Source organism: Chiloscyllium punctatum, chromosome 28 (genome assembly GCF_047496795.1).
Source record: "Chiloscyllium punctatum isolate Juve2018m chromosome 28, sChiPun1.3, whole genome shotgun sequence".
NCBI lineage: Eukaryota > Metazoa > Chordata > Chondrichthyes > Orectolobiformes > Hemiscylliidae > Chiloscyllium > Chiloscyllium punctatum.
Window position 1 is genome coordinate 8644086 of NC_092766.1, and position 14813 is coordinate 8658898.

The 14813-nt window shown below is 64.0% G+C and overlaps 1 protein-coding gene across 1 annotated transcript in view; it reads left to right on the plus strand.

The window, feature by feature from the left end:
* LOC140453969 (pleckstrin homology domain-containing family O member 1-like) overlaps positions 1-14813 on the plus strand; it is a 61915-nt gene that overhangs the window by 19250 nt on the left and 27852 nt on the right. The window contains exon 2 of the mRNA XM_072548856.1: positions 5314-5460. Coding sequence (XP_072404957.1) covers positions 5314-5460 — 147 coding nt within the window. The remainder of the gene's footprint in view (positions 1-5313; positions 5461-14813) is intronic.

The window sequence follows — 14813 nt, forward strand, 5'->3', positions numbered from 1 at the left end:
ATCTGGGATCTGGGGTTGGTGTCTGGGGTCAGGGTCTGGGGTCTGGAGTCTAGGTCTGGGGTCTGGGATCTGGGTCTGGGGTCTGGGTCTGAGATCTGGGTGTGGGGTCTGGGGTCTGGGGTCTGGGTCTGGGATCTGGGGCTGGGGTCTGGGATCTGGGATTTAGGGTCTGGGATTTGGGGTCTGGGGATAGGGTCTGGGTCAGGGGTCTGGGATCTGGGGCTTGGGCTGGGGTCTTGGTTTGTGGTCTGGGATCTGGGGTCTGGGGTCTGTGTCTGGGAACTGGGGTCTGGGTCTGGGATCTGGGGTCTGGGGCTAGTGTCTGGGATCTGGGATCTGGGGTCTGGGATCTGGGGTCTGCGATCTGGGGTCTGCGATCTGGGATCTGGGATCAGGGTCTGGGGTCTGGTGTCTAGGTCTGGGGTCTGGGATCTGGGGTCTGGGATCAAGATCTGGGGTCTGGGGTCTGGGATCTGGGATTTGGGAGCTGGGGTCTGGTTCTGCGATCTGGGGCTGGGGTCTGGGATCTGGGACCTGAACCTAGGATCTGGGCTAGGATCTGGGATCTGGGGCTGAGGTCTGGGATCTGGGGCTGGGGTCTAGAGCTAGGGTCTGGGGTCTGGGGTCTGGGGCCTGGGATCTGGATCTGGGGTCTGGGGCTAGGGTCTGGCGTCTGGGATCTGGGATTTGGGGTCTGGGGATAGGGTCTGGGTCTGTGGTCTGGGATCTGGGGCTTGGTCTGGGGTCTGGGATCTGGGGTCTGGGATCTGGGATCTGGGGTTTGGGGTCTGTGTCTGGGAACTGGGTTCTGGGGCTGGGTCTTGGTCTGGGGTCTGGGGCTAGGGTCTGGGGTCTGTGTCTGGGACCTGGGGTCTGGGGTCTGTGTCTGGGGTCTGGGACCTGGGGTCTCAGTCTGCGATTTGGGGACTGGTGTTTGGGATCTGGGATCTGGGATCTGGGGTCTGGGATCTGGGGTCAGGGGTCTGGGATATGGGTCTGGGGTCTGGGTCTGGGATCTGGGGTCTGGGATCTGTGGTCTGGGATCTGGGAACTGGGGTCTGGGTCTGGGTCTGGGGTCTGGGGCTAGGGTCTGGGATCTGGGGTCTGGGATCTGGGGTCTGGGATCTGGGATCTGGGGTCAGGGTCTGGGGTTGGGACTGGGGTCTGGAGTCTAGGTCTGGGGTCTGGGATCTAGGGTCTGGGATCAAGGTCTGGGGTCTGGGGTTTGGGATCTGGGGTCTGGGGTCGGAGACTGGGGTCTGGAGTCTAGGTCTGGGGTCTGGGATCTAGGGTCTGGGATCAAGGTCTGGGGTCTGGGGTCTGGGGTCTGGGATCTGGGGTTTGGGATCTGGGGTCTGGGGTCTGGTTCTGGGATCTGGGGCTGGGGTCTGGGATCTGGGGTTTAGGGTCTGGGATTTGGTGTCTGGGGATAGGGTCTGGGTCAGGGGTCTGGGATCTGGGGCTTGGTCTGGGGTCTGGGTTTGTGGTCTGGGATCTGGGGTCTGGGATCTGGGATCTGGGGTCTGTGTCTGGGAACTGGGGTCTGGGTCTGGGATCTGGGGTCTGGGGCTAGGGTCTGGGATCTGGGGTCTGGGATCTGGGGTCTGGGGTCTGGGGCTAGGTTCTGGGGTCTGTGTCTGGGCTCTGGGGTCTGGAATCTGGGGTCTGCGATCTGGGATCTGGGTCGGGGTCTGGGGTCGAGGTCTGGGGTCTGGAGTCTAGATCTGGGGTCTGGGGTCTGGTGTTTGGGATCTGGGGTCTGGGGCTAGGGTCTGGGATCTTGGGTCTGGGCTCTGGGGTTGGGGTTTGGGATCGGGGTCTGGGGTCTGGAGTCTAGGTCTGGGGTCTGGGATCTGTGGTCTGGGATCAAGGTCTGGGGTCTGGGGTCTGGATCTGTGTCTGGGGTCTGGGATCTGGGGTCTCGGTCTGCGATTTGGGGTCTGGTGTTTGGGATCTGGGATCTGGGGTCTGGGATCTGGGGTTGGGGTCTGGGGTCGGGGTCGGGGTCTGGGGTCTGGAGTCTAGGTCTGGGGTCTGGGATCTGGGTCTGGGATCTGGGGCTGGGGTCTGGGATCTGGGGTCTGGGATCTGGGTCTGATATCTGGGGTCAGGGGTCTGGGATCTGGGTCTGTGGTCTGGGTCTGGGGCTAGGGTCTGGGGTCTGTGTCTGGGATCTGGGGCGTGGGATCTGGGGTCTGCGATCTGGGATCTGGGGTTGGGGTCTGGGATCTGCGGTCTGGGTCTGGTGTTTGGGATCTGGGGTCTGGGGTCTGGGTCTCGGGTATGGGGCCTGGGATCTGGGTTCTGGGATCTGGGTCTGGATCTAGAATTTGGGTCTGGGGTCTGGGATCTGGGGCTGGGGTCTGGGGTCTGGGGTCTGGGGTCTGAGGTCTGGGTCTGGGGTCTGGGGTCTGGGGTCTGAGGTCTGGGGTCTGAGGTCTGGGTCTGGGGCCTTGGGTCTGGGGTCTAGCCTCTGGGATCTGGGGCTGGGGTCTGGGATCTAGATCTGGGTCCAGGATCTGGGTCTGGGGTCTGGGATGTGGAGTCTGGAATCTGGGATCTGGGGCCTGGGATCTGGGGTCTAGGTCTGGGGCCTGGGATCTGGAGCCGGGGATCTTGGGTCTGGGATCTGGGTCTGGGTCTGGGGTCTGGGGTCTCAGATGTGGGGTCTGGGATCTGGAGTCTGGGATCTGGGGTCTGGGGTCTGGGATCTGGGGTCTGGGGTCTGGGGTCTGGGATCTGGGGTCTGGGGTCTGGGGCCTGGGATTTGGGTCTGGGGTCTGGGGGTGGGGTCTGAGACTGAGGTCTGGGGCCTGATTCTGTGATCTGGGGCTGGGGTCTGGGGTGTGGGATGTGTGGTCTGGGATATGGGATATGGGTCTGGGGTCTGGGGTCTGGGGTCTGGGGTCTAGGGCTGGGATCTGGATCTGGGTCTGAGGCTGGGATCTGGGGTCTGGGATCTGGGATCTGGGGTCTGGGGTCTGGGGCCTGGGATCTGGGGCCTGGGGTCTAGGGTCTGGGATCTGGGGTCTGGGATCTGGGGTCTGGGGTCTAGGGTCTGGGATCTGGGGTCTGGGGTCTAGGGTCTGGGGTCTGGGGTCTGGGATATGGGGCCTGGGGTCTAGGGTCTGGGATCTGGGGTCTGGGGTCTAGTGTCTGGGATCTGGGGCCTGGGGTCTAGGGTCTGGGATCTGGGGCTTGGTCTGGGGTCTAGGTCTGTGGTCTGGGGCTGGGGGCTGGGGTTTGGGGTCTCGGTCTGGGGTCTGAGGTCTGAGGTCTGGTGTCTGGGATCTGGGGTCGGGAGCTAGGGTCTGGGGTCTCGGATCTGGGGTCTGGGGTCTGGGGTCTGGGGTCTGGGGTCTGGGGTCTGAGGTCTGGGGTCTCGGATCTGGGGTTTGGGGTCTGGGTTCTGGGATCTGTGTCCGGGATCTGGGGTCTCGGGTCTGGGGTCTGGGGCCTGGGATCTGGGGCCTGGTTTCTGGGGCCTGGGATCTGGGGCCTGGGATCTGGGTCTGGATCTGGAATTTGGGTCTGAGGTCTGGGTCTGGGGTCTGGGGTCTGGGATCTGGGGATGGGGTCTGGTGTCTGGGATCTGGGGTCTGGGAGGTGGAGTCTGGAATCTGGGATCTGGTGTCTCAGATCTGGCGTCTGGGGTCTGGGGTCTGGGTCTGGGATCTGGTGTCTGGGGTCTGGGGTCTGGGATCTGTGTCTGGGGTTTGGGTTCTGGGGTCGGGGTCTGGGATCTGGGATCTGGGGTCTGGGTCTGGAATCTGGGATCTAGGTCTGGGATCTGGGGTCTGGGATCTGGGGTCTGGGGTCTGGGGTCTGGGATCTGTGTCTGGGGTTTGGGATCTGGGGTCTGGGGTCGGGGTCTGGGATCTGGGATCTGGGGTCTGGGATCTGGGATCTGGGGTGGTGGTCTGGGATCTGGGTTGGGGTCTGGGATCTGGTGTCTGGGGTCTGAGGTCTGGGTCTGGGGCCTTGGATCTGGGATCTGGGATCTAGGGTCGAGGGTCTGGGATCTGGGATCTGGGATCTGGGGTCTGAGATCTTGGTCTGGGGTCTGGGATCTGGGGCCTGGGGTCTGGGATCTGGGATCTGTGTCTGGGATCTGGGGTCTGGGTCTGGGTCTGGGGCCTGGGATCTGGGGTCTGGGATTTGGGTCTGGATCTGGAATTTGGGTCTGGGGTCAGGGTCTGGGATCTGGGGCTGAGGTCTGGGGTCTGGGATCTGGGGCTGGGGTCTGGGATCTGGGGTCTGGGGTCTGGGATCTGGGATCTGGTGTCTGGGGTCTGAGGTCTGGGTCTGGGGCCTTGGATCTGGGGTCTGGGATCTGGAATCTGGGGTCTGGGATCTGGGTCTGGGTCTGGGTCTGGGATCTGGGTCTGGGATCTGGGATCTGGGGTCTGGGGTCTGGGATCCGGGTCCTGGAATCTGGGATCTGGGGTCTGGGATCTGGGGTCTATGTCTGGGATCTGGGGTCTGGGGTCTGGGATCCGATGTATGGGATCTGGGAACTGGGGTCTGGGTCTGGGGCCTGGGGTCTGGGATCTGGGGCTTGTTCTGGGGTCTGGGGTCTGTATTTGGGAACTGGGGTCTAGGGCTGGGTCTGGGGTCTGGGTCTGGGGTCTGGGGCTGGGTCTGGGGTCTGGGGTCTGGGGGCTGGGTCTGGGGTCTGGGCTCTGGGGTCTGGGCTCTGGGCTCTGGGCTCTGGGGTCTGGGGTCTGGGGTCTGGGTCTGGGGTCTGGGTCTGGGGTCTGGGGTCTGGGGTCTGGGTCTGGGGTCTGGGTCTGGGTCTGGGGTCTGGGGTCTGGGTCTGGGCTCTGGGGTCTGGGGTCTGGAGTCTGGGCTCTGGGGTCTGGGCTCTGGGCTCTGGGGTCTGGGCTCTGGGCTCTGGGGTCTGGGGTCTGGGGTCTGGGGTCTGGGCTCTGGGCTCTGGGCTCTGGGTCTGGGCTCTGGGGCCTGGGGCCTGGGGTCTGGGCTCTGGGCTCTGGGCTCTGGGTCTGGGCTCTGGGGCCTGGGGCCTGGGGTCTGGGCTCTGGGCTCTGGGGTCTGGGGTCTGGGCTCTGGGGTCTGGGGTCTGGGGTCTGGGCTCTGGGCTCTGGGTCTGGGCTCTGGGGCCTGGGGCCTGGGGCCTGGGGCCTGGGGCCTGGGCTTCATCTTCCTCCTTCTGCCCCATCCCATTGAGATGTGCAGGATCCGAGAGACTGAAGCCGAGGTTTGTCTCTGGAGGTGGGGGGTGGAGTGAATGGGCAAGAGATCACAGCAGTTCCTGCCCAGACAGTGAGGTTGTGGATTTGGTTCACTCCCCAGGGAAACCAGGAAGGCAATCAGCCACCAAGCCAACCCGAGAAGTCTGGCTGGATTCGCAAATACTGCGGGAGAGGAATATTCCGGGAGATCTGGAAAAACCGCTATGTGATATTAAAGACAGATCAGTTGTATATCTCAGAGAAAGAGGTAGGTGTCGGGAGGCTGAGGGTCCTGAGGCACGGGGAGAGAGGGTCCTGAGACAGGGGGAGAGAGGGTCCTGAGACACTGGGAGAGAGGGCCCTGACACACGGGGAGAGAGGGCCCTGACACACGGGGAGAGAGGACCCTGAGACACGGGGAGAGAGGGCCCTGAGACAGGGGGAGAGAGGGCCCTGAGACAGGGGGAGAGAGGGCCCTGAGACACTGGGAGAGAGGGCCCTGACACACGGGGAGAGAGGGCCCAGACACACGGGGAGAGAGAGCCCTGACACACGGGGAGAGAGGGCCCTGACACACGGGGAGAGAGGGTCCTGACACACGGGGAGAGAGGGCCCTGAGGCACGGGGAGAGAGGGCCCTGAGGCACGGGGAGAGAGGGTCCTGAGGCACGGGGAGAGAGGGCCCTGAGGCACGGGGAGAGAGGGCCCTGACACACGGGGAGAGAGGACCCTGAGACACGGGGAGAGAGGGCCCTGAGACAGGGGGAGAGAGGGCCCTGACACACGGGGAGAGAGGGCCCTGAGGCACGGGGAGAGAGGGTCCTGAGGCACGGGGAGAGAGGGCCCTGAGACACTAGGAGAGAGGGTCCTGAGACACGGGGAGAGAGGGCCCTGAGACACTGGGAGAGAGGGCCCTGACACACGGGGAGAGAGGGCCCTGAGGCACGGGGAGAGAGGGCCCTGAGGCAGGGGGAGAGAGGGCCCTGACACACGGGGAGAGAGGGCCCTGACGCACGGGGAGAGAGGGCACTGAGGCACGGGGAGAGAGGGCCGTGACACACAGGGAGAGAGGGCCCTGACGCACGGGGAGAGAGGGCCCTGAGGCACGGGGAGAGAGGGCCGTGACACACGGGGAGAGAGGGCCCTGACACACGGGGAGAGAGGGCCCTGACACACGGGGAGAGAGGGACCTGAGACAGGGGGAGAGAGGGACCTGACACACGGGGAGAGAGGGCCCTGACACACGGGGAGAGAGGGTCCTGACACACGGGGAGAGAGGGCCCTGACGCACGTGGAGAGAGGGTCCTGACACACGGGGAGAGAGGGACCTGAGACAGGGGGAGAGAGGGTCCTGACACACGGGGAGAGAGGGACCTGAGACAGGGGGAGAGAGGGTCCTGACACACGGGGAGAGAGGGCCCTGACACATGGGGAGAGATGGCCCTGACGCACGGGGAGAGAGGGTCCTGAGACAGGGGGAGAGAGGGTCCTGACACACGGGGAGAGAGGGACCTGAGACACGGGGAGAGAGGGTCCTGACGCACGGGGAGAGAGGGCCCTGAGACACGGGGAGAGGGGGTCCTGAGACACGGGGAGAGAGGGCCCTGACACACGGGGAGAGAGGGCCCTGAGACACGGGGAGAGAGGGTCCTGACACACGGGGAGAGAGGGTCCTGACGCACGGGGAGAGAGAGCCCTGACGCACGGGGAGAGAGGGTCCTGACACACGGGGAGAGAGGGTCCTGACGCACGGGGAGAGAGAGCCCTGACACACGGGGAGAGAGGGTCCTGACACACGGGGAGAGAGGGCCCTGACACACGGGGAGAGAGGGTCCTGACACACGGGGAGAGAGGGCCCTGACACACGGGGAGAGAGGGTCCTGACACACGGGGAGAGAGGGCCCTGAGACACGGGGAGAGAGGGCCCTGACACACGGGGAGAGAGGGTCCTGACACACGGGGAGAGAGGGTCCTGACACACGGGGAGAGAGGGTCCTGACACACGGGGAGAGAGGGCCCTGACACACGGGGAGAGAGGGTCCTGAGACACGGGGAGAGAGGGCCCTGAGACAGGGGGAGAGAGGGACCTGACACACGGGGAGAGAGGGCCCTGAGACACTGGGAGATAGGGCCCTGAGACACGGGGAGAGAGGGTCCTGACACACGGGGAGAGAGGGTCCTGACACATGGGGAGAGAGGGTCCTGACACACGGGGAGAGAGGGCCCTGACACACGGGGAGAGAGGGCCCTGACACACGGGGAGAGAGGGCCCTGACACACGGGGAGAGAGGGTCCTGACACACGGGGAGAGAGGGTCCCGACACACGGGGAGAGAGGGTCCTGACACACGGGGAGAGAGGGCCCTGACACACGGGGAGAGAGGGCCCTGAGACACTGGGAGATAGGGCCCTGAGACACTGGGAGAGAGGGCCCTGACACACGGGGAGAGAGGGTCCTGAGGCACGGGGAGAGAGGGTCCTGACACACGGGGAGAGAGGGCCCTGACACACGGGGAGAGAGGGCCCTGAGACACGGGGAGAGAGGGCCCTGACACACGGGGAGAGAGGGTCCTGACACACGGGGAGAGAGGGCCCTGAGACACGGGGAGAGAGGGTCCTGACACACGGGGAGAGAGGGTCCTGACACACGGGGAGAGAGGGCCCTGACGCACGGGGAGAGAGGGCCCTGACGCACGGGGAGAGAGGGCACTGAGGCACGGGGAGAAAGGGCCCTGACGCACGGGGAGAGAGGGCACTGAGGCACGGGGAGAAAGGGCCGTGACACACAGGGAGAGAGGGCCCTGACGCACGGGGAGAGAGGGCCCTGAGGCACGGGGAGAGAGGGCCGTGACACACGGGGAGAGAGGGCCCTGACACACGGGGAGAGAGGGTCCTGACACACGGGGAGAGAGGGCCCTGACACACGGGGAGAGAGGGCCCTGACACACGGGGAGAGAGGGCCCTGACACACGGGGAGAGAGGGCCCTGAGGCACGGGGAGAGAGGGCCCTGACACACGGGGAGAGAGGACCCTGATACACGGGGAGAGAGGGCCCTGACACACGGGGAGAGAGGGCCCTGACACACGGGGAGAGAGGGCCCTGAGGCACGGGGAGAGAGGGCCCTGAGCCAGGGGGAGAGAGGGACCTGACACACGGGGAGAGAGGGCCCTGACGCACGGGGAGAGAGGGCCCTGAGACACGGGGAGAAAGGGCAGTGACACACAGGGAGAGAGGGCCCTGACGCACGGGGAGAGAGGGCCCTGACGCACGGGGAGAGAGGGCACTGAGGCACGGGGAGAAAGGGCAGTGACACACAGGGAGAGAGGGCCCTGACGCACGGGGAGAGAGGGCCCTGAGGCACGGGGAGAGAGGGCCGTGACACACGGGGAGAGAGGGCCCTGACACACGGGGAGAGAGGGCCCTGACACACGGGGAGAGAGGGCCCTGACACACGGGGAGAGAGGGACCTGAGACAGGGGGAGAGAGGGACCTGAGACACGGGGAGAGAGGGCCCTGAGACACGGGGAGAGAGGGTCCTGACACACGGGGAGAGAGGGCCCTGACGCACGGGGAGAGAGGGTCCTGACACACGGGGAGAGAGGGACCTGAGACAGGGGGAGAGAGGGTCCTGACACACGGGGAGAGAGGGACCTGAGATAGGGGGAGAGAGGGTCCTGACACACGGGGAGAGAGGGCCCTGACACATGGGGAGAGATGGCCTTGACGCATGGGGAGAGAGGGTCCTGACACACGGGGAGAGAGGGACCTGAGACACGGGGAGAGAGGGTCCTGACACACGGGGAGAGAGGGTCCTGACGCACGGGGAGAGAGAGCCCTGACACACGGGGAGAGAGTGTCCTGACGCACGGGGAGAGAGAGGGCCATGACACACGGGGAGAGAGGGTCATGAGACACGGGGAGAGAGGGCCCTGAGGCACGGGAAGAGAGGGTCCTGACACACGGGGAGAGAGGGTCCTGACGCACGGGGAGAGAGAGCCCTGACACACGGGGAGAGAGGGCCCTGACACACAGGGAGAGAGGGTCCTCACACACGGGGAGAGAGGGCCCTGACACACGGGGAGAGAGGGTACTGACACACGGGGAGAGAGGGCCCTGACACACGGGGAGAGAGGGCCCTGACACACGGGGAGAGAGGGTCCTGACACACGGGGAGAGAGGGCCCTGACACACGGGGAGAGAGGGTCCTCACACACGGGGAGAGAGGGCCCTGACACACGGGGAGAGAGGGCCCTGAGGCACGGGGAGAGAGGGACCTGAGACACGGGGAGAGAGGGCCCTGACTCATGGGGAGAGATGGCCCTGACGCACGGGGAGAGAGGGTCCTGAGACAGGGGGAGAGAGGGTCCTGACACACGGGGAGAGAGGGACCTGAGACACGGGGAGAGAGGGTCCTGACGCACGGGGAGAGAGGGCCCTGAGACACGGGGAGAGAGGGTCCTGAGACACGGGGAGAGAGGGCCCTGACACACGGGGAGAGAGGGCCCTGAGACACGGGGAGAGAGGGTCCTGACACACGGGGAGAGAGGGTCCTGACGCACGGGGAGAGAGGACCCTGACACACGGGGAGAGAGGGCCCTGACGCATGGGGAGAGAGGGTCCTGACGCACGGGGAGAGAGGGTCCAGAGACAGGGGGAGAGAGGGTCCTGACACACGGGGAGAGAGGGTCCTGAGACACGGGGAGAGAGGGCCCTGACACACGGGGAGAGAGGGCCCTGAGACACGGGGAGAGAGGGTCCTGACACACGGGGAGAGAGGGCCCTGACACACGGGGAGAGAGGACCCTGACACACGGGGAGAGAGGGCCCTGACGCATGGGGAGAGAGGGTCCTGACGCACGGGGAGAGAGGGTCCAGAGACAGGGGGAGAGAGGGTCCTGACACACGGGGAGAGAGGGCCCTGAGACACGGGGAGAGAGGGTCCTGAGACACGGGGAGAGAGGGCCCTGAGACACGGGGAGAGAGGGTCCTGACACACGGGGAGAGAGGGTCCTGACGCACGGGGAGAGAGAGCCCTGACGCACGGGGAGAGAGGGTCCTGACACACGGGGAGAGAGGGTCCTGACGCATGGGGAGAGAGAGCCCTGACACATGGGGAGAGAGGGTCCTGACACACGGGGAGAGAGGGCCCTGACACACGGGGAGAGAGAGCCCTGACACATGGGGAGAGAGGGACCTGAGACACGGGGAGAGTGGGTCCTGACACACTGGGAGAGAGGGCCCTGACACACGGGGAGAGAGGGTCCTGACACACGGGGAGAGAGGGCCCTGACACACGGGGAGTGAGGGTCTTCACACACGGGGAGAGAGGGCCCTGACACACGGGGAGAGAGGGCCCTGAGGCACGGGGAGAGAGGGACCTGAGACACGGGGAGAGAGGGCCCTGACACACGGGGAGTGAGGGTCTTCACACACGGGGAGAGAGGGCCCTGACACACGGGGAGAGAGGGCCCTGAGGCACGGGGAGAGAGGGACCTGAGACACGGGGAGAGAGGGCCCTGACACACGGGGAGAGAGGGCCCTGAGGCACGGGGAGAGAGGGACCTGAGACACGGGGAGAGAGGGTCCTGACACACGGGGAGAGAGGGCCCTGACACACGGGGAGGGAGGGCCCTGACACACGGGGAGAGAAGGCCCTGACACACGGGGAGAGAGGACCCTGACACACGGGGAGAGAGGGCCCTGACGCATGGGGAGAGAGGGTCCTGACGCACGGGGAGAGAGGGCCCTGACACACGGGGAGAGAGGGTCCTGACGCACGGGGAGAGAGGGCCCTGAGACACGGGGAGAGAGGGACCTGAGACACGGGGAGAGAGGGTCCTGACACACGGGGAGAGAGGGCCCTGAGACACGGGGAGAGAGGGCCCTGAGACACGGGGAGAGAGGGTCCTGACGCACGGGGAGAGAGGGCCCTGAGACACGGGGAGAGAGGGTCCTGACACACGGGGAGAGAGGGCCCTGAGACACGGGGAGAGAGGGTCCTGACGCACGGGGAGAGAGGGCCCTGAGACACGGGGAGAGAGGGACCTGAGACACGGGGAGAGAGGGCCCTGACACACGGGGAGAGAGGGCCCTGACACACGGGGAGAGAGGGCCCTGACACACGGGGAGAGAGGGTCCTGACACACGGGGAGAGAGGGCCCTGACACACGGGGAGAGAGGGTCCTGACACACGGGGAGAGAGGGTCCCAACACATGGGGAGAGAGGGCCCTGACACACGGGGAGAGAGGGTCCTGAGACACCGGGAGAAGGTTTCAGTTGCGGACGGTTCATGGCATCTCACCATTCACTAGAAATAATATTTTATATCTCAGTCAGTGCTCGGCTGGTTTACCTGATGTTACATTCAGTACGTGGTGCTCTGAAAGGTGGTTGAGAAGGTGGAGAATTATGTCAGTGTTCATGCTCCTGATCATTGTCAAGTAACCTCCATGATCCCTCGTGTACTGGTATTATATCGAAGGTCAGGTTCCCCTTGCTCAGTACGGATTGGACATTGACGACACGGTCAACAGTGGGTCTAAAATGGACGGCAAATTGAAGACACATATGTTTGATACGAGTTACAGATCTGGAAGGGCTAACTGTTGGATGTGTATCTGTGCACGGTCCTGTGATGAGAGCTCACTTCCTCTTCATATTCTATTCAGAGGTCGTGTCATTTCCACGAGTGTCCAACGCAGCAGTCTCTGTGTTTATAAACATTTATTCCATCAAGCTCTCAGACACAACAATGTCACTGGGTCCGTCTCACTCCTCCATCCCCCATCACTGGCCCCATCTCTCTCCTCCATCCTCCATCACTGGCCCCATCTCACTCCTCCATCCCCCATCACTGGCCCCATCTCACTCCTCCATCCTCCATCACTGGCCCCATCTCACTCCTCGATCCTCCATCACTGGCCCCATCTCTCTCCTCCATCCTCCATCACTGGCCCCATCTCACTCCTCCATCCCCCATCACTGGCCCCATCTCACTCCTCCATCCCCCATCACTGGCCCCATCTCACTCCTCCATCCTCCATCACTGGCCCCATCTCACTCCTCCATCCCCCATCACTGGCCCCATCTCACTGCTCCATCCTCCATCACTGGCCCCATCTCACTCCTTCATCCCCCATCACTGGCCCCATCTCACTCCTCCATCCCCCATCACTGGCCCCATCTCACTCCTCCATCTCCCGTCACTGGCCCCATCTCACTCTAACATCCTCCATCACTGGCCCCATCTCTCTCCTCCATCCCCCATCACTGGCCCCATCTCTCTCCTCCATCCCCCATCACTGGCCCCATCTCTCTCCTCCATCCTCCATCACTGGCCCCATCTCACTCCCCCATCCCCCATCACTGGCCCCATCTCTCTCCTCCATCCTCCATCACTGGCCCCATCTCACTCCTCCATCCTCCACCACTGGCCCCATCTATCTCCTCCATCCCCCATCACTGGCCCATCTCCCTCCTCCATCCTCCATCACTGGCCCCATCTCACTCCTCGATCCTCCATCACTGGCCCCATCTCTCTCCTCCATCCCCCATCACTGGCCCCATCTCTCTCCTCCATCCTCCATCACTGGCCCCATCTCTCTCCTCCATCCCCCATCACTGGCCCCATCTCTCTCCTCCATCCCCCATCACTGGCCCCATCTCTCTCCTCCATCCCCCATCACTGGCCCCATCTCACTCCTCCATCCCCCATCACTGGCCCCATCTCACTCCCCCATCCTCCATCACTGGCCCCATCTCTCTCCTCCATCCCCCATCACTGGCCCCATCTCACTCCTCCATCCCCCATCACTGGCCCCATCTCACTCCCCCATCCCCCATTACTGGCCCCATCACACTCCTCCATCCCCCATCACTGGCCCCATCACACTCCTCCATCCTCCATCACTGGCCCCATCTCACTCCTCCATCCTCCATCACTGGCCCCATCTCTCTCCTCCATCCCCCATCACTGGCCCCATCTCTCTCCTCCATTCCCCATCACTGGCCCCATCGCTCTCCTCCATCCTCCATCACTGGCCCCATCTCACTCCTCCATCCCCCATAACTGGCCCCATCTCTCTCCTCCATCCCCCATCACTGGCCCCATCTCACTCCTCCATCCTCCATCACTGACCCCATCTCACTCCTCCATCCCCCATCACTGGCCCCATCTCACTCCTCCATCACTGGCCCCATCTCACTCCTCCATCCCCCATCACTGGCCCCATCTCACTCCTCCATCATCCATCACTGGCCCCATCTCTCTCCTCCATCCTCCATCACTGGCCCCATCTCACTCCTCCATCATCCATCACTGGCGCCATCTCTCTCCTCCATCCTCCATCACTGGCCCCATCTCTCTCCTCCATCCTCCATCACTGGCACCATCTCCCTCCTCCATCACTGGCCCCATCTCACTCCTCCATCCCCCATCACTGGCCCCATCTCTCTCCTCCATCCTCGATCACTGACCCCATCTCACTCCTCCATCCCCCATCACTGACCCCATCTCACTCCTCCATCCTCCACCACTGGCCCAATCTCTCTCCTCCATCCCCCATCACTGGCCCCATCTCACTCCTCCCTCCTCCATCACTGGCCCCATCTCTCTCCTCCATCCTCCATCACTGGCCCCATCTCACTCCTCCATCCTCCATCACTGGCCCCATCTCACTCCTCCATCCTCCATCACTGGCCCCATCTCTCTCCTCCATCCCCCATCACTGGCCCCATCTCTCTCCTCCATCCTCCATCACTGGCCCCATCTCTCTCCTCCATCCTCCATCACTGGCCCCATCTCACTCCTCCATCCTCCATCACTGACCCCATCTCACTCCTCTATCCTCCATCACTGGCCCCATCTCTCTCCAACATCCTCCATCACTGGCCCCATCTCTCTCCTCCATCCTCCATCACTGGCCCCATCTCTCTCCAACATTCTCCATCACTGGCCCCATCTCTCTCCTCCATCCCCCATCACTGGCCCCATCTCCCTCCTCCATCACTGGCCCCATCTCACTCCTCCATCCTCCATCACTGGCCCCATCTCTCTCCTCCATCCTCCATCACTGGCCCCATCTCTCTCCTCCATCCTCCATCACTGGCCCCATCTCACTCCTCCATCCCCCATCACTGGCCCCATCTCACTCCTCCATCCTCCATCACTGGCCCCATCTCTCTCCTCCATCCCCCATCACTGGCCCCATCTCACTCCTCCATCCTCCATCACTGGCCCCATCTCTCTCCTCCATCCCCCATCACTGGCCCCATCTCTCTCCTCCATCCCCCATCACTGGCCCCATCTCTCTCCTCCATCCCCCATCACTGGCCCCATCTCTCTCCTCCATCCTCCATCACTGGCCCCATCTCTCTCCTCCATCCTCCATCACTGGCCCCATCTCACTCCTCCATCCTCCATCACTGGCCCCATCTCACTCCTCCATCCTCCATCACTGGCCCCATCTCACTCCTCCATCCCCCATCACTGGCCCCATCTCACTCCTCCATCCTCCATCACTGGCCCCATCTCTCTCCTCCATCCCCCATCACTGGCCCCATCTCTCTCCTCCATCCCCCATCACTGGCCCCATCTCTCTCCTCCATCCCCCATCACTGGCC